At 44.6% G+C, this 19,869-nt stretch overlaps 1 protein-coding gene across 1 annotated transcript in view; it reads left to right on the forward strand.

Moving 5' to 3' along the window:
* Positions 1-19,869, forward strand: part of WASF3 (WASP family member 3) — a 203,307-nt gene that overhangs the window by 142,391 nt on the left and 41,047 nt on the right. The window contains exon 8 of the mRNA XM_078657113.1: positions 13,460-13,723. Coding sequence (XP_078513239.1) covers positions 13,460-13,723 — 264 coding nt within the window. The remainder of the gene's footprint in view (positions 1-13,459; positions 13,724-19,869) is intronic.

Consider the following 19,869-nt stretch of genomic DNA (forward strand, 5'->3'; position numbering starts at 1 on the left):
TTTAACCTGGAGGGTATTGCTGTTTCTCGGGGGGGAGGAGAGGGCCTCCTGCCACTCGGAGTCATCAAAGGTGCCCACATCCCTGGACCAGTTCTGTTTCAGTGTGGACGTCGTGTCCGGGAGGTTGTTGATCAGTTTCCGGTAGGTCAAGGAAGTGGCCTTATCCGGCATATGTTCTGTCAGAAGTCTATCTTCGAGAGGAGAGGATTCCTGCAAGACGGTACCTGTCGGTATAGCCGACTGGAGTGCATGTCTAATTTGAAAGTATCTGAGCTTTTCCGTCAGTGCCATCTCATATTGTGTTTGCAGGTGGGAGAAATCTACCACCTTTCCCTCATTCCAGAGATCACCCACCACAGAAATGCCTATGGTGTCCCAGACCTGGAACCCTTTACTGTTACGAAGAAAGCCTAACCTGTATGAGTCCCACAGTGGTGTCATATGCGTGATAGTCCCAGAACATTTAAGACGCCTATTTGCTTTGTACCAAAGCTGTACAGAGTGTTGCGTCGGACCAATCAGGTCTGGAGGCACTCGACGGCTATAGAGATTTCCTAACAGCTCCTTGCACTCCAGGCACTGTCTGTCAGCAAGGTATGCCGGCTCGGTCTGCGGGTCGTGCAGCCAAAAATATATCTGCTTAAGATGGGCTGCCCAATAATATAGTTCAACGTTTGGAAGTGCTATTCCTCCATCATACCAGCTCCTCGTTAGCTTGTCTTGTGCGATGCGCGCAGGCCTCCCGCCCCACAATAGGTTGAAAACTGCCGCAGCTATAGCTTTGAAATACGATACAGGGACCAGAGACGGGGTGTTTACAAGCACATGCAGAAAGCGCGGGAGTGCCATCATTTTGTATAATGCTGCCTTGCCTAAGAGCGTGAGAGGGAGAGCTTGCCATACCTTACCGTCGCGCTTAAACCGCTGCAGAAGGGGGCGAAGATTTAAAGCGTAAAATTCATTTGGGTCCGGCGTAATGTATATACCCAGGTATTTGAATGCTTTCGCAGTAGTTCTCAAGGGGCAGCTCATGGGTAGAACAGGCAGGGGGCCAGCAAGGACATAAAGGATGGACTTGGACCAATTAATCCTGTAACCTGACACCCTACCGAACTTCTCACAGATGTTCAATAATTCAAGAATAGATTTCTTGGGGGAAGTAAGGTGCAATAGGATATCATCCGCATATAGGGATATGCGGTCCTCCCATACATCGGTCCAACAGAGTCCTTTGATAGAGGGTTCCCATCTGATCCAGATCGCGAGCGGTTTCAAGATCAGCGCAAAAAGCAATGGGGACAATGGACAACCCTGCCTCGGCCAAGAGAGAAGTCTCGCGAGATGTGCCCATTGGCAGCAACATGCGCCAAGGGTTTATTGTACAACAAGCAAATCCAGGCGCAGAATTCCGGACCGAAGCCCATGTGGTGGAGCACTGCCAACAGGTAGGGCCACTCCACTGTATCGAACGCCATAGTAGCGTCCAAGGAAAGGATGACTGCAGGTTCCTGGATATATGCTGTGCGTGCCAGGACCGCGTTGAGCCGACGCAAGTTAAGGGCCGTGCTGCGATGCGGCATGAATCTCGACTGGTCCGGAGTCACTAAGGAGGAGAGGTGTGGAGTCAGCCGCATCGCCAGTAGTTTGGCTAGGATCTTAGGCTCTGCGTTTATTAGAGAGATTGGGCAGTAGGAAGCGCAGTCCGTCTCCGGCCTGCCTGGCTTATGGAGTGCGACAATTGTGGCAAGTCGTTGATCCCTTGGTAGCTCCCCTGCCTTGAGACTATCACAGAACATGTTCAATAAGAAGGGGGCCGTTGTTTGCACTGTTTTTTTGTACAGTTCATTTGGGAGCCCATTGGGTCCCAGCGCCTTGCCAGACGCCAATGAGAAAGTAGCCGTCTGAATTTCATCAGTGGTAATGTCTGCCTCCAACATGAGCGCTGCTTCAGGGGAAAGTTTTGGGATCGCTAGATCCTTAATATAGTCATATGCTTCCGCAATCGTATATGACGCCCGGGGAGCATATATTTTTTCATAATGGTCGGCGAGGATGTTAACTATACCGTTAGGATCAGAGACCAAGGAACCTGTGGGTGACGCCAGCTGTGTAATGACTCTATTCGCTCTTTCTTTTCTGTCTAGCCAGGCTAACATCTTCCCTGCTTTATCCCCCATCTTGTATATTCTATGCCGAGTTGCTTGAAGTTTGCCTTTCGCCATTTCCCTTTGGTAAGCCACAAACGCTGTTTGCTTAAGGTGAACCTCACGGGCGGCTCCCGGTGATGGGTGTGCCGCCTGCTCTGTTATTGCCGTGGCTAGCTCCACTTCAAGCCTATTTAGCTCCGCCCGCTGTCCCTGTTTGTGACCTGAGATCGAAGCTATTGCTTGCCCGCGAAGGACCACTTTATAGGCCTCCCAGAGCGTGCTGGGTGAGTCTACTGAGCCAGTATTTTCTTGGAAAAATTGTTTGATAGTGTATGTGAGGTTTTTCATGAGGAAGCCGGCATGAACCGGGAACATACGTCTCCTGTAAGTCTGGTGATGAGTTTATCTTAGCAGCAGTGGAGAGTGGTCCGATATGCCCCTAGGGCGAATAGTCACTTCTTCTATTCCCTGCAGGCCATCTGCGGATATCAGAAAATAATCAATGCGTGTGAGACAGTTATGGACCCCGGAGTAGAAAGTGTATTGTTTCTCGTTAGGGTGGCTGTACCTCCAACTATCTGTGAGTCCCAGGGCATCTATCAGACCAAGAAGACATCGCCCACCCTGCGCCTCTGCTCTGACAGGAAATCTGTCTATTGTGCCATCAAGTATATCATTAAAGTCTCTCCTTATCAGTAGTGTCGCAGTCCGCAGAGCCAGTAAGAACGCCGTGAGAGCAGAGTGGGCATGTGCGTGGAGGGCAGGTGGAATGTAAACAGAGACAAAATTAAACAACCGCCCTTCCCACTGACACGTCAGCGCCGCAAAACTGCCTTGTTCGTCGACTCGCTTCAGCTGTATCACCAGTGGGAAGTTCTTTCTAATAAGTATCCCCGTGCCTCTGGAACCTGAGGAAAATTCCGTATGTGCCATCATTTTATACCCCCACCTATCCATAGCTTTGACCGCAGTGCTCACTAGGTGCGTTTCTTGCAATAGAACCACCGCAGGGCCACAACGCTTTAAATATTGCAGCACCAGACCTCTCTTCACTTTGTCTCCCAACCCTCGGACATTCCAAGTCATTACAGTTAAGGCTGTCTGGGGAGCTTGGAGCTCATGTGAAGTGTTCTCAGCCATCAGAGATAATAAAATGCGTTAAATATCTGAAGTTACATTTGTCCCGCAAAGCACCAGAAACGAAACAGTTTATTGCCCCAATAAAATTGCGTTCAAACAGTTCAGAAACGATAAGCAGACACATAGCTGATTCAACAGAAATTAACAAACCAATTACTTGCATACCCTGGTTCCCACCCGCCCTCCCTGCCTCCCTGCTCTGCGAACATACAACTGCCCGCCTCCCCAACTTAGCAGAGTTTTTCTTCCCTCCCCTAGTTACAATACAGAGTTCTATGAGGCACCAGCCCTTTGGAGTCTCTCAGGCCTGCCCCAGTCCAAAACTCCAAGACAGCTCAAACACAGTTGTCCATGTAGCCGCTTAATGCGCCAGGAAACAATCCCGTCGTGGTGGGGCTTATTCCTCCTCTAGGAGTAGCTCGTGGTGCGACTCTTGGCCACCGGAGCCCAGATCGTTTGGAGCGTCTTCCCCATCTCGGCGGCGGTGAGGTCTAGGTCTTTGGTCTGTTCGGTTTGCAAGGCGCCACCCCTCCAGCCAGTCGTGTGCAGCCTCCGGCGATTCAAAGAACCAAGTCCATCCATCAGCCACCACTCTGAGTTTTGCCGGGAAGAGCATAGAGTACGACAATTCCTGTGCCCGGAGCAGTTTCTTAACTTCAAAGAAGCTTCGTCGCCGTCTGGATACGGCTGCAGTGTAATCAGGGAAGAAGGATACAGTGGAATTCAAAATCCGGATGAGGGGAGAGACCCTCGCCGCCTGTAGAATTGTGTCTCTATCCCTGAAATTAAATAATCGAGCGAGTACTGGTCTTGGGGGTGCTCCCGGCTTGGGCCTGCCGCCAGGCACCCTATGAGCGCGCTCGACCGAAAAGAAATGCGAGAGTCCCTTGGGCTGTAGCTTAGTTTTTATTAATTCTTCCACATATAAATCCATCGCTTGGGCACCTTCGGTCTCTGGAATACCTATAATTCTCACGTTGTTTCGTCTTGTGCGCCCTTCTTGGTCGTCAAGCTTCTCCACTAGCATCTTGTTCTCCTTTTCAAGGCGGGCCACCGACGTCTGCAGCTCCGAAGTGTCCAGGACCAGAGATTTTGCGACTATCTCCACTTCTTTCACTCTATCCGCCATTTTGTGGAGGTCTGCCTGCAACAAGGAGACGTCCGTAGAGATTGTTCCGACCGTGGCCTGGACATTCGCTAGGGCCTTCATGATGTCTTCCAGTGTGACCTTTTTTCCTCCTTCTCCCTCCATTGCTTTATCTTGGGGTTTAGTCGGGGGCAAGCCCTTTTCATATGCAAACTTGTCCAGCTTAGCCTGTTCAGCCTGGTTTCGCGGCCCCCTGCCCGCCATAGCCACGCGATTGGTTGAGCTCACGACAATTTCAGTCGATCACTGTTCCACTAGCTGAAATAACGGTAACCTCTCCGGTATACTCCGATATTTATGTCTCGTCGCGGCAGCACCTCGGGATCCACGTCTGATATGATAAGGTACGTGGTGGTCTGGGGGCACTGATGGGGGGGGGGGAGGGCGCAGAAGCCTACACCTTCTGAGAAAGACCTACAGACGATAATACCCCAGACTCAGGGGAACACACAGAATGAGATTATACCGATTTACAATCTATCTCATTATACTCTGTCTGCACAAGAGATATCGATTTTATCTAAGGGCTTAACATTTGTCCCTACCAGACTACAAAACCCTATTGATACTAAAACAGAAGTCTTGACTTTCCTGCGAAAAATACGATTGAAAGAATTCTTTCTTGAGCATGAAAGTCCCATAATACCTAATGTGAGTGGACTTAAAAATAAATCCACATTTATACCTGACAGTGTCCTACTACCACCCGAAATATTAGTTTTTGAAAATCAGGTACTAAGGGATCTAGATTTACTCCAAAGCAAGAAATGTTTCTATAGATCCAACTGTAGTAAATTGGAATTACTTGCACTAAAAAATCTATCAAACAATTCTGACATAACTGTAAAGCCTGCAGATAAAGGCGGGGGAATTGTACTGTGGGATACTGTCTTATACGAACAAGAGATTGTTAGACAACTATCGAACCAAATGTTCTACAGGCCCTTAGACACGAACCCTACCCTACGTCTGAAAGAACAAATTCAGAAAATTACACAAGAAGGTTTGGACTGTGGTTGGTTATGTAAAAGTGAATTTGATTTTTTGAACAGCGAGCAGAACAAGATACCCAACATATATGTCCTGCCTAAAATTCATAAGTCATTGACGGATCCACCGGGGAGACCCATTGTGGCAGCGTGTGGATCCCTGTTGGAACCGTTGGCCCAATATGTGGACATTTTCTTGTTCCCATTAGTTAAGGAAATACCAGCGTATATCAGAGATACGATGCATTTGATATCGAAGGTGGAGGGATTGGAATTCGATCCTAGTAAACAATTACTCTCCACCTTCGATGTCGAATCGTTATATACTAATATACCTCAGGAGGATGCTCTGAGCGTGTGTGAATTTGTTTTGGACTCCAGACCACGCCCACACCAAGTGCCTACCAAATTTATTGTCCAACTAGCCCGAATATGTTTAAAAAACAACTTTTTCAACTTTAAAGATCAACTGTACCTCCAGGTGTCTGGGGTGGCTATGGGCTGTAGCTTTTCACCTGAAATTGCGAATCTGGTGATGGGACAATTTGAGCAGAGATGGATATATAGCGACACCAACCCATTTTTACATCTAGTGGGTCTTTGGTGTCGCTATATAGATGATATCTTTATGATATGGAACGGGGATTCTAAACAACTGACCGAATTCCATGCTTGGCTGAACCACAGAACCCAGGAGTTTAACTTTACCATATCTAGTGACCATCACAAAATCAATTTTTTAGATGTGTATATAGAACATGAAGAAGGTAAACTGTCGGTTAGTTTGTATACCAAGCCAACTGATCGAAACACTCTTTTACACTTCGATAGTGGACATCCCAGGTCCCTTAAAGAAAACTTGCCTTATGGCCAGTTCCTCCGTATTCGGAGGAACTGTAGCAATAAAGAACAATATTTTGCTCATGCCAACCTACTCCGAGAAAAATTGATTTTGCGAGGCTACCCGAAAAGGCTAGTTAAGGTGGCCTTGAAAAGAGCTTGGTACACGCCGAGAGAGACTTTGTTAGTACCCAAGGAGAAAGATACAAGTAATAGTCCCTTAACTTGTGTTTTAACTTATGGTCCCAGGGCGAATAAGGTTAAAAAGGTGATTTTAAACAATTGGAAACTATTGGGTGAAATCGCTATACCAAAACCTTTGTTTGCATTCAAGAAGGGTTGCAACATTCGAAACCAACTAGTAAGAGCAAAATCTACTGGATCTAAACAGGGACTTAAAACTACGAGGGATTTGTTGGGACTCCCTCCGGTTGTGGGTCATTTCAGATGCCATAATTGTGTGGCATGTGGGATGACGCGAGACTCATAGGAAGTCGACATCAATGGAGGTTTGCACACTCAAAGAGGATTCTCTAACTGTAACTCAAGGAATCTGATATATTGTATCAAGTGTCCATGTAATCTAGTCTATATTGGACAAACTACCCAGACTGTGAAAGCTAGGGTTCTACAACACAGATCCCGTATCAAATGTTTGACCATAGGGGCCGCTTTAGTCAACCATTATCAGAGTCACAATCACTCATTTAATGATATATACTGGACAGTATTATGTGTTGTATCCAACAGAAACACAGAAGACACTGAAACCAAGCTAAATCAATTGGAAGCCAGACTCATTGAAAAATATCAGACTTCTAAAACTGGACTCAATGATAGGGATGAAATATGGTCACTTATCAGTTAAAGAAAATCTTTTTTTTGGGTCATGTCACCGCCAAAATGAGCCTTGTTGCATTAACTAGAATATGTATCTGTATGGGGCATGTTTTGTTATACGTGTATTTCAGTAAAAATGTATATTATGTATATAATGTGTAATTTTGTACAATTATAATGATTTTTAGATTGGAAGAGGTGTATGGTATCACTCTGGTAATTTTGGTGCTCATTCTATATATTTTAATATGTGTTCTAAATTGGTATAGTCCCTTTCTTTATTTGATTTTTTTTTTTTCTCTGTCTTAAATTTATTTCTTTTTTGTCTTTATAACTGGTGTTGGTTTTCCTGACTTAACTTTAACGAGAATGAGTGGGTCCGGAATGATTGACGTGAGCAAGATTTCAAAATGAAACAGAGAACGGTCATTTTGGTTGAGTGTCCGTATTTGGGGTAGTCTGTCTTTTATTTTGATGTCGTTGGCCCCCTGACATGAAGGTTGCCGATTCGTTGAATTAAGGTAGGCGGAGTCCCGCCTTTGAAAGTTTTTAACCCGGCATTTCACTTCCTGTCGGCTTGGACTCACGGAGACTAGGAGAAGACTCGGGCTCGAAATCCCGATATTGGCGAGGGTTTATGCTCCCCGCATATGCTGGTAAGCTTGGGTTTAATCATGAGATACAGTAAGGGGACAAGTAGCTACATGGCATGCGATGTCCCTTTCATTGGTAGCGCTAATATTTGCTGGCGCACTTGGACATAGACGGCGCTTCCTTACGTTCTTTGTAATTTTGAATGTCAATGATTCATTTTAAATATATGAGATGAAAAATACTTGTTTGAAGAGTATGGGGGTACTTTTAATTACTGTACGATATTTGTGAAGCCGGTCTTGGTCTTTTCTTGACTCTATGCCCATTGTTGATCGATACAGGTGATTTGATCACAGGCTTGTGATTAAGACATAAATGATATCTGGAAAAGCAGAAGCATGCTATAGGAATTTCTCCTTGGCGGGACCAGATTTCCTTATTAATTGTCAGCAATGGACGACTGCATCTTAAATTGAATTGAGTTTTGGAGTTGTTTGGATAATACCCGCGTGGTATGTATAGTAGAATTGGTTAATTTTTATGTAGTGGGGTGTATACTCACTCGTGCTATTACATAGTTGGTTTGCACTAGATATGGTGAAGAAAGGGTATTTTTCTGCATGACCTTCATACTGAATGATTGGAATGTATGAATAGTATTACTTTGGTGATGGTGTTCTGATCACTTTTTCAAGTTCGGTGTTCTAATACATTTCTTCTGATACCTACACCTTGAGAATTTTTCCTCTTATAGTGGGAGTGGCTCCTTTGGATGCCTGTGTCCGTGGAACATAATGTTTACATTTCTTGGCACATTGAATAATGATTGTGTTTAATTATTAATTTTTTGTTTATTGTAGATCATATAAATGAACTTTGTTGCCCTTTGTCCTGATGAGGCCTAAAACTGTTTGAAAGGCCGAAACGCGTCGACAGTTCTTTATTTCGACACCATTATTGATTTGGAGCTTGTGTGGATTCATTTACCAGGAGCATTATTTGGTTTTGGAGCCAAAAAACCTATTTGGCTGCTTTTTGCTCCCAGTTGTTGCTGGTGTACGAAAAGGAAATTAGGCTAAGAAAAGACATTGCCATTTTTTCCTTGTAAACATTAACATTGTGCTTCTCATACAACCCTTGGAGTAAGGGTCCTCAACAATAGGATAATTGGACTCCTTGTCATGTCATTCCCTACAAGATGAAATATTGTTTGGCTTGCTGACTTGTAAAAAGAATGCGTAAAATGAATAAGGACCTTTAAAAATAATCGATCAATTGAAATTTTTTGTTCTGTTTTCCAGTTTTTGTGTTGAATTTTTGTATGTATTGGTAATGACCATTGGATGAACGATAAATAGAATAAAGAAATTTATCATACAATTGATATTGTGACAAATAATTGATTGTTTTTGTCTTCATAATTACCAACTGGTTGAATGAAATACCGTGGCATCACTTTTTCATAATTTGTTACACCTTCTGGGAGACTGACCGGTCGTCACGTCTCTGAAACAGCGAGACAGTTAGTTCTTACCACCTTTAGCCTGCGTGTTAATCGCAATCTGTATGGATGCCAAGTTCCTACAGCGGGACACAGAGCGCGAGGAAAGTTCGCTCCACGATTCCCGCCCTATTGCTAGGCCCAAAGCCCGTCTCTCCCCAGCCGGCTGCACCAAAGTGGCAACTGCTCAATGCCCCACCAAGCAGCAGAGGTAGAGCACTGGGACCAGGGCGTACCTTCAGGGGGTTATGGCGCAGTCCTTGGGCAGCAAAGATGTATGGGTCGCGGCTCCACCAGTAATTGCCAGTCCTGCACGGGTAGGGAGATCAGGCCGAGGGAGCGCGGTAGTTATCATGGAGCATTGGGTGCCAATGGCGGCTGCAATCAGGAGGGCACCGGCAAAACTCAACACTGCGGTCAGGTAAAAGAATTACTCTTTTGTCACTGTTGGGCTGGTATGTGTTGAAAGTGCCGTGATGCGTGGCTCCACTTGTTCGTGCAGTAAGGCAAGATGGCGGAGGTGATAAAGCACTAAGCGCACCAGTGACCGGATGTGGCCAAACACAGTGGTGAGCAAAAACTGTATCTGTAGTGCTGCTGTGGGTGAGAAGCCGACCCACGAGACCACAGAGGGAGGTGAATCTGTCGTCGTTTCACCTTCTGTCCTTGGCGCCGGGCTCCGCGCCGCCTCACGCCCGCCTCCGGCGGCACTGTAAACTTTAGTCCCCGGTCCACTCGTCTCCTGCAGGCCGCTCTCGCTCGGGCAGCGCTATCTGTGAGAAGCAGCTTCGGATTTTCACCGGAGTTCGTCCGGTCAATGCGCTTGGGTTCCGACGTCAGGCACAGCCTGCAGAGCACTAAAATGAACGGATTAGTGATCGGATTTATGAAAAAGGGCTGGATCGTCCCCGTAGCTCAGCAACTAAGCGGCCATTTTACTCGGCCGGTGTGTGAGAGAGATACTCCTCTGGGCTGATCCAAAGTGTGAGTGACAAGATCGCAAAGCAATAGTGGAAGTGGCTGAGTAAAACAAGCCAGTGGTCGTAGGGGACTGATCCACCACCCATTCTTTATGCTATTTAAAGGATGCTTAAACAAGCAAGCTGGATGAAATTGACTTTGTTACAGGTTTGTAAAAGCTAAAGACCAGAGCTAAAAAGGCAGCAGCCAGCTGAGCTATTAATGTTCAGCTTCAAACAAAAATTGAAACCCACACAATAGTGCTGTCTGTTTGCAGACACATACAAGCATAGCAATTCCTCAACATTTTTGCAACTCTGACCTTGTGAATGAAATAAAAAGAAACAGTAACACAAGGGTAGCCATCAAATATGGATGAAAGTACGTATTGAATTCAAACTTAGGTAGTTATAATGGATACAAATCATATAAAAAAAGTTGTTTAAATGAGTACAGGATGGCGATTGGTGCATTTGAGAGGTAACACATCACTATTTCCTGTTTGGAATGTAATTCTTTATTGGTCATCTGCACAGCAGAGTAGCAAGAGCACTGTCTCGTCGCTATTGTCTTGTAGGATCCCTCTTGAAAACAATTACCACTTAGTGTGGTGGATGAATAGATAGGTGCACGGTCTATGGCTTCCAGTGAGATGGCATCTTCGAGGAGCCCTGCATGCCCCTTTATTAGGTCTCACCTAGGCAGCACTCGCGCTCTCTCTCCGAGACCTGCTGTATTCAAGATATGGGCTTTAGAAGCTGTGCCCATTTTCAAGGACTGCCCCTGTTGCATGTGTTGCTACTCAGAACTTGTGAGCACTATTTCTTTCTTTATGCTGGAGCAGTGAGACCAGCGTTTGTGGTTTATCAATCTCTGTTGTAAACAGGGCTGTAAATCTTGCTCTGATCTTGCCACATTTGCTATGCATTCAAAGACCGAGGCCTGTTTTGGCTGCAGCTGCCTCCTCCCTCCTGCTTTTAAAATGCATGGACTGGTGTCACAGTCCATGCCTTCCTATTGCTGTTGCCGCCTCCGTCTCAGAGCACAACAAGCATTTGCAATGCAATAGGTCTCGCATTTGCGAGAGTTTGAGCAGTTGGCATTGTAAATGACAATGCCTTTTATTTATGTGTTTTGAAAACTTGCAAGAGGTGCATAGTACTTGCTTACGAGCAGCAAGGCTGGCAGTAAAAGAGGCGCAGTTACTTCCAGCCTTGCTGGATGATTTAATCAGGTCTGGTAAGGGGGTTAGGTGGATGCTGAATAATAGAGGAAATATGAGAGATGCCGGGTGTGAGGAGCTTATGTGAAAAGCGGTAGAAATGTTGTGCTTTGTTTGCCTCTAAGGTAAGAAGCACTCCATTTTAGATCATTTTCACACATTCTGAGTGATGGAATCTTTGTAGTAGGATGTGGTGGTGGGAAGTGCTAAATGCCACTGATTGGTCCAGAAGCAATAGGGAAGCCACTTGATCCCTTCAGTACTAGGTCATCCCAACTGGATATGGTGGCTGACGCTGTGCCTCTGCATATTCTGAAGCTGGATACTTAGTATGATATCAAGTCATTTTTTTCTCCCATACATTTTGGAAGTTGAATAAACACTTTTCTATGAAATAGTTTTCCTAGTAATAGGATGTTTGTTATTGGTTGGTAGTTTTCTGAGTCAGATTGGTTGTTTTTTTCTTTTGAAGTATTTTCTTACTAAAAAGGCGACTGCTGCCTTCTGTCACATTGTGTCGCACAACTTGGTGGCCATCTTAAAAGAATGAAAACTTTCTTTTCTATACTTTTTAGACTTCCTGTCGCTGCTACTGGCTTTGCTAGTGGCAACTTATTTTAACAGCATCTGACATTGTCACAGTCAATTCCAGCAGCCACCATGGAGTGGGAGTGTGATGCATAGGAGGGAAGGAAGACTAAGGAAAGGATGCACTAAGAGGCAAAAGAAGGTGCTGCGGGCAGCATCCAGAAAATCACCAACCCTGACGTTTATTACTTGGTGCACCATGGAGGAGTCCTGGGCATCCGTAGCCAGTATTGGGAGGGAGGGTGGTAGGGGATAGACTGAGTGGGGAGGTCCAGGGAGCGAAAGAAAGAGCACAAATAGTTTTTAACTGCACACAACGCAGAGGAAGTGTCCTGATATGCACTCCCATGGGGCTAAATCAGAAATCAAACATACAAATAGTTCCATGACACCAGCAGTAGAAAGATGCACATTAAATCAAAAGTGAGGGTAATTCTTCAGGGTCGGTATAGATACAGTAATAGGGAGTAAAGTCACTTGCGGGGAGTGCACTGTCCCTTTCTGGGCATCTTCTGTTATGAAAGAGTGTACCATGCAGGGTTCTCCCAATGAGTGGCCATCCTGTTGCTTAGAGGATTCCATTAATGGTGCAAGGGATAGAAAGCAGAGGACTGAGATAGACCAGAAAACCATCCAAAAAGGAGCAAGAGCCACTCTATGTAGTATGTTGTACAGTGTTGTCTATAACATAACAAAAGTACTCAGGCAATAATGGGTTTGAGGGCTGGGGTCTCTGTAATGATCAAAGAGAAGGTGCGATATTCAACTAGGTCATCCCGCCCTTGCAATTAGTAAGTGGCTGTCCGGGAATTCCTTTTGGGGACAATGATGCAGGCGGTAAGCAGTGAATCATAATCAGATTTCACTGTGCACACAGTCACCGAATAGTCATTTATTGCCTTGTTTGGCCGGTGTGCTTCATGCATTTCAAACATCTGTTGATATCGTGAATAGAAGTCTCCCTTCAGGGATACCGTTGATGACACTGATGCACCCCTTTTCTGTTTTGAGCATAAATTGCTTCCAAGTTTCGTATTAGGTTTGTCATGTAATGTGTACTGTAGTATGTGCCATGAGTGTAAGAGAACATTGAATCTTTTCCAGTGTTTTGCAGTATATCTCGTATGCTATTTTTGGACTTTGGCCCACTCTTCCCCAGGAGCTTCTTCTTACCAATGATAAGTCCCGGTGCATTCAAGAATGTTTTGGAAATTAAAACAAAGTTGTATTGTCTTGCCAATTCCTCATTGGGAGCTTGTACTCACTTTCTTGGGTTTTCTTACTTTGCTCATTTGTCACAACTTTAAATACCTGGTCACTTGGTGGAGCAAGTTATCGGAGTACCAGTGCCGCAAACTATTATGCGTTCCATCTTGATTTTGCAATTTATAATGTCTTAATTGCTTTATTTGATGTTGTATTGCAGATCATGTAAAAATGGGAGTACTCTGTTATATTGTCCTCTTGATCCAGTCCCTTTACTGATTTTAGGTCTCATGCATCAGATGCAACAGATTACTCCTACCCTCCTACTCCCAATCACTCACTTCATCAGCAGCAAGGAGTTTCGGCCTACGGAGCTGTGGATGGACAACAGTATATGGGAGCAAATCATGCACAAGAGCACGACTACAGACCATCTTCAGGCACTTTGAGGCATGCAACTCTAAACAGACCTCTGCAGCCACCTCCTCCACCTCCTCAAATTTCAGAAGGACAACAGAACTCTGTGCATTTAGCAGCAGCTGAATATGGGTAAAACTCTTAACTTACAATGCATTTTGATTTACGATGGATAACAGAGCTAAAATTACTTAAGAATAATAAATCCTTTAAGTACTTGATTATATTTCTTTTTTTTTTTCTTTAGAGACCTGTTGGTCTAGTTTAAAATCCAATATGCCTTACAAAAGCATTTTGGGGTTGTTAAAAGAGCAATATTATTTTGAGTACAAACAACAACTTGTATTTACCGCAGTGTGAAATTCCAAGCATTTGACAGCATGAGCTAAAGTAAAAAAAAAAAAAAGTTGTAACGACTGGTTGGCGTACAACACTTGGCAAATATGATCTATTTTCTGATTCACTTGGAATATATAGAAAACTGTGTTTCAGACCCTGCTTGGAGGCCATGGGGCATACAGGGGCTACAGACCCACAGCTGTTCCTGAGGTTGTTTGTGTCTGCTGTCCTAGGGCTGGTCCTACTGTGGCTGTGCAAACTTAGCCAAGTACAATCCTTTCAGCACTTGAACCTCGTGGTTTCAATGACAAGCAGCCACAGACTTTTCTTCAAGGATACTTTGGGTTTACTCCGGCTCAGCACTCAACACTACATACAGTAACCCAGTAAGATAATTGTCCAGCCCAGTACTTCTCTTGGACAAAGATAAGTACTTATTTATACCAAAAAGTACAACACTACACGCTATAACCATGCTCGATACCTGACTTGCCGAGCGGGTTCCATGGGCTTGAAAGTGGGGTCCCAATCTAGGCATTCTACCCACCTACACCTCTCTTGCTCCGTCCCTAGGGTCTTTGATTTGCTTGTTGCATAGTCTCTAGATTAGGTGCAGCTCTCCCCCTCCCTCCCCCCTCCCTCATGCCATAAAGACTTTTCTTGGCTCCCTTATCAGCGTAGTCTCTAATCCATTTCCTTCTTGCACAGCGCTGGGCTGTGTTGGCCATGCCCTTGGGCAGTGGGTTCACCTGCATTCGGTAGGACCAGTGTGCATGGCATGCAGAGTGAGTCTGTGGGTTTTCTCAAACCTTAGAAGTTCCTTCTCATCTTCACCAGATGAACCAAAAAGCAGAAGCACAAATTTATTCCATAAGGAAATTCTACAATTATTCCGGGAAGAAGCATTTTCAAGCACTTTTCGAAATATATAGGGCCAAAATTGCTCCAACAATAACATAAGCCAAGGGTATGTTCCTTTAGTTAGATATAACGTTTTGAATATCAGCGAAGGTAAATTTTAACGTAAATTAATGTTAAATCAAGCTGTCCCAGTACAGATCCTTCGTTTGGAATTCGCTATCATTTAGCCTTAGCAAATAAAAATAAATGGGCTTTCAAACTTCTGCAGGCAGAAGAAGGCTCTCTAAGGGCCTTACTGAGATACGAAAGCTTTAACTCACGGAAAAAACATGACACATTTCAAACAAATCTTGTTTGAAGTCTCCAAATTCTGCTTCTGTCTTCGGTAGAATGCAAAAGAAATGTCAAATGGCAGAAACTGCCTCAAAAGCTAGATTTGATTCTACTTACTGCAGCAAACATATACGCTAAAAATTCCCATGCACAGTTCTAGTCAAACACTTGAATTAGACAGGTTACTGCAACTGCAGCAACTACTGTATAAGCCACCAGTGTTCAGATATTGGTCTCTGGATGTGAATACTAATCATGGAAGAACTTCACGCAGTTTGTTGATTTTCTGTTGGCAGATTTAGAAAAGGGGAGGCAACCCCATCCTGAAAGGAGGAGAGCTAGCTTTAGAGGTTCTAATTAGAATTTCCGCTAATATGTCCAACACTTATTTCCATTATCTTGCAAATCGCACTGTCCTTGGGTGACTGGTTGCACTGGAGATCTAACATCAGATTGGCCGTTCAGGCACAAAGGTTTGTGCATGGTATATGATGAAGAACACTTGTACTGTGGACAAAGTCCTTCCAGCTACCCATACTGATACAGAGACAGCTAGTGAGTCTTCCTCCCATGGAGTCAGAATTCTAATCCTTGACACCAATACATATTGAACTGCCTACCACCAGTACAAATACTAGACATGGTTGAGTTTCCTGTGATTCAAGCATGTACCACAGTCTTTTTTCTGCTTTGTTTTAAGTCCTATCGCACCATTAATAGCCAAGAAGGGGCAAATAATCTTTAAGCCCAAGCATCAAAACAAGTCTACCTCTTACAGAAGTCTTGGCACATCAACAAACCTCACTATCATTACTATATATTTCTGGTTACTTGTGGGCCCTGAAATCCTGCACAATATCCAAAAAAAAGTTACTTACCCTAATTAAATGTATTTACCCATTTAAATTAATCAAACTTCTTTCAGAGGTGACTACAGAACATGAGCAGATATAATATCCTCATTCTTTTAAAAAGACAGTTCTCTGCATCTGAAGCAATTAATAAAAACTGTGGTCTCGTGTTTTCAGGTATTTAAGCAACTTTATACTATCCTACCACATATTTTGACTGTTCGAGGTAAGCAGGATAGGAAAGAAGAGCTTTGAATACTTTCACAGTTTTTGGCATCCAGGCTGAGAAGGGCAGTTGGGTGGTAGGAGCCTTTCCAGTACAAGAATTTCTCACTATGGAACAACTCTGTACCCATAGCATCTACCTACGCACCATAACTAGAAGTAGCTCATTCACATCTTCAGCAAGAACCTGGGTAGTTGGCACTCACTTTCCATTGAAGGTCTCAGACTCACTTTGGCCAGCCAGGGGTTTGGCATAAACTAGAGGAAGAATACTACAGTTGGAGAAGACAAGCAATTCCTACCTTGAATCATAGCTGGCATCCAGTCGCCTGCAACCTGCCACAGAAATGCAACCTGAAATCTCCTTACCAATGCTCCAGTTACTTACCATTAATCTTCATTACTCCTAGTCCTGGGTTTCCTTGTCACAGTCCTTACATACATGAAGCGGCAGAACTCCATATAGACTATTTTACTATATTACTGTAATTCGGAAGAAAGACTTTTAACTATTACGAGTAATCTTTTACTAGACTATCCACTTGAATAAGCTAGCCACCATCCTTCTAGATTTGCCAAATACCAAAGGCAGTCACTAGCAGCATCCGGTTATATTGTCCAGAATGGAAGAGGGGTGGAGAGGAGTGTAAGCCGGACTAGAACAAGAAAGACCAGGACTTGGAGTGCTGAATTACTGGTAATTAATTGCAACATTACCTCCTCATCATATGCAAGGACATACAAGCTGATAAAATAGACACAAATAAAAATCGTACTCTGCGATGTGATGCAACAATTTATCGAATAAAATAATGTAGATGTTTAAACAGAAGCAGCAGCAGGAAACAAAAGCCTTAGAATATCATATGCAGTAGTAACAGCCCTAAAAAGTTTGTGAGGAGGAACCCCAATAGCTTCTACCCAAAAGGAGCTATATCGTTCACAGAGCAACTTTGAACACCCACTGAAAAGGCTTCCCAAGGGCTGAATATGCCTGGATTATAGATATCCAAACCCAACCACTCAGCATAAAAGACGTGGGTTTCTAAAAATTACCAGCTGTTCCAAATGTAACAAATAGGGATTCTGAAGCACAACATTCCTTGGTGCTGCCTAATTAAATTAGAAGGGCTCTGTGCACATCCAAAGTGTGGTCGCGATCACTCAGCCATTCAGGATGAAATACCAGGAGCACAATTTTCAGAAACACATGAAATGGGAAAGGAGCCTTATTATTATTATTATATTTAATTTTGTAGAGTGCTCAGCTACCCGTAGGTTTCCCGGCGCTAAAATCAACATAGACAGAGGGGAGGACAGAGGGAAGCAAGCTTACATATTGAATAGCCAATGTTTCACTTGTTTGCGAATCTGAGATAATTGGGTTCTTTTCGTGACTGAATGGGGAGAGAGTTCCAGAGTGAAGGGGCAAGCCAGGCAAATGAACGGCCTCCCATTCTGGCTTTTCTAATTCTAGGCACTGAAAAAAGGTGTTGATTAGATGAACGTAAAGTGCGGGGGGGACAGTGATGATGGACCAAGGAAGTAAGATAAGCCTTAGGAGTAAACAACTTGATCAAGCAAAACCCTTAAGTGAGGAGGAGGAATTACCAAAACCCCAACTCCCCTAATTTCCAGGCCGAAGTAATAGCTAGCCAGAAAGACCTTTTCACATAAAGTCAAGAAAAGGGAGCAGTTTGTAAAGGCTCAAATGAGGCACATTGTAAAATTGTGTTCAGTTCCCTTGTAGTGAGTTGAGAGTAAAGGGTAGGATATTTGTTGTAGAAACTTCTAAGCAGTTGCACAGCTGAAGGAAGTACAGTGACTCTGAAGGTACTAACTGCTGCCCATTGAGCCTCTAATGTGTAGGAGGCCTTACCCTTTAAAACACTCTGTAGTAAACAGCGGCAGCAGCTCTGTTATGGCAGAGGACCGGACCCCCCTCAAGCAAGCACAGATGCAAAACTTGTAAAATAAAATGATAATAACACAGGTTTATTACCATTTTATTTAACTTCATTGGGCCAAGTCTAGGGGGCGTGGCCATCGCGATAATGGGCATAGGAGGAGTGGTGGGCACTGCTGCTCAGTGCGCATGTAGATTTAGCTGGCCTTCCTACGACGGCCAAACCGGCATACGCACTAAGATGTCTCCAACCTGAGATGCATTGCCGGTTTGGAGATAGCAGACACCGGCACCCAGTCCCCATTGCAGCGCAAATCCAGGGTGCTCAGGCCAATGCCGGCGCTTCTCTCAGGAGCGTCAACCTGTGCTGCAGAAGAACGCCGATGCAACCGGATCCCACCCGCGCTGCCTGCCACTTTTCCCTGACACCAGCCGTTCCTGGTAGTAAATCTAGAATGAGAAAGGGTTTACAAGATCTTGGGCTTAAGATACCTTTCATAAGACACCAGGATTAAATACGAACCCAATGTTTCACAAAACTGGAATGGTACATGCCTTCCTGGACTTCTGAATGTCCAATGCCCTTGATCTAGAACAGCCTTGAGACAGCAAACTTAGACGCTCAAACTCAAGGCTGTGAGGTGTAGGCAGCATAGTACCTGAGGGAACAAAACTGGATACTGAAGGGAAGGAGTTGTTACCAGGCTCAGGAGCCAGGGGCGATGAGGCTAAAAACGGTGTTATCAAGGTTATAGATGCTTTCTCTCTCCAAATCTTCCTCAGCACTGTGGGGAGGATGCCCTCTCCCTCCAAATCTTCCTCGGCACTCTGGTAAGGAGAAGCTAAGAGCAGAGGCCAAACTATGGATAGTGCATCCACTGCCAGACTTTCTGATACCAAACCTCCTAAAAGAACTGGGGAAGAGGATTGGTGTCTTCTGAGACAAGAAGGTCCAGCACGGGCTTACCTAATTGGGCTGTTAGCTTCTGAAACACTTTGACCAACAAGTGAAAGCACATACTGCTGCTAGTTTCTCGACCCCTGGGAGAGAAAAGGCTTCAAGCTGTGGTACTATATTTTTTTGCCTAAAAACAAATGGTCTTAGCCACCCTAGCATGGATCAGATCCCTACTGGCACCCTGATTGTTGATATTGTTTTTTGCCAACTGAAGTTCAGTCTAGACTAAGACTGTCTGACTGTGAAGGAGAGGAGCAAATATAAAAAGAGCCAGATGAGTGGCAGAGAGCTATCTCCAATTGAAGGAGTGGAAATCTTTCCTTTTGGAACCAACAGCTCTGCAACACTTGATTATCCAAAGCGGCTCCACAACCCCAGTGACTGGCATCATGGTGAGGACTACTAGTGTCCGAGAGGCCAATGAAATACACCTGTAAATGATTTGGGGTCAACTTCTGTGCCAGGGCCTGAAGAAATTGCAAAAGTCACAGGAATGCAGGTCTTGTAGTCTAGTGAGTCTGGTCCCCATTGAGAAAGAAGGTAAACTACCAAGGGCTTCGGGTGCAACAAGCCCACGGAAATACTGCAGTGGTTGCTGGCATAAGAGCCTGGATCTATAATCTGTCCGTAACGAGGCTGATGATAGGTTCAACAATCACTAAAGTGGAGTCTGCAAACTCTGTCCTCTGGCAGGAAGATAGCACACACTTTGGTGATGAATAGGGCTCTGATGAACTGATGGTGATATCTGGCACTAGATGAGACTTCTCCAAGTTCAGAAGAAAACCCAGCTCCTGCAGGCTGG

Source organism: Lissotriton helveticus, chromosome 8, assembly GCF_964261635.1.
Source record: "Lissotriton helveticus chromosome 8, aLisHel1.1, whole genome shotgun sequence".
In the NCBI taxonomy this organism is placed as follows: domain Eukaryota; kingdom Metazoa; phylum Chordata; class Amphibia; order Caudata; family Salamandridae; genus Lissotriton; species Lissotriton helveticus.